Source organism: Bison bison, unplaced genomic scaffold (genome assembly GCF_000754665.1).
Source record: "Bison bison bison isolate TAMUID 2011002044 unplaced genomic scaffold, Bison_UMD1.0 scf7180017864368, whole genome shotgun sequence".
NCBI lineage: Eukaryota > Metazoa > Chordata > Mammalia > Artiodactyla > Bovidae > Bison > Bison bison.
In genome coordinates this window covers 2,487,469-2,487,707 of record NW_011494940.1, presented here as the reverse complement: position 1 = coordinate 2,487,707, position 239 = coordinate 2,487,469, and the positions used below count along the sequence as shown (strand labels likewise).

Below are 239 nucleotides of genomic sequence, written 5' to 3'. Positions count from 1 at the left end.
CCCAAGAGCCCTTCCATGTCTATCATGGCTACTCTGTGGACTGGGTCATATGCTGCCCACACTCCCACAGTGCAGGACTCCTGGGCAGGGGAGGTTTTGAAGACTTCTCGGCCGTAGAAGAAAGTGTGGTTGAGGGTATGAGACTTCCCATCCCCAGTATTTCCGAAAATGGAAACCACTTTCAGATGCTGATCAGGTTTGCAGTCCAATTTCCTAATGAAGTCCTCTTCATTCGTTAC

General features: G+C 49.8%; 1 protein-coding gene across 1 annotated transcript in view; it reads right to left on the bottom strand.

The window, feature by feature from the left end:
• Positions 1–239, bottom strand: part of ZFYVE1 (zinc finger, FYVE domain containing 1) — a 44,609-nt gene that overhangs the window by 22,614 nt on the left and 21,756 nt on the right. Inside the window, exon 3 of the mRNA XM_010855853.1 lies at positions 8–239. Coding sequence (XP_010854155.1) covers positions 8–239 — 232 coding nt within the window. The remainder of the gene's footprint in view (positions 1–7) is intronic.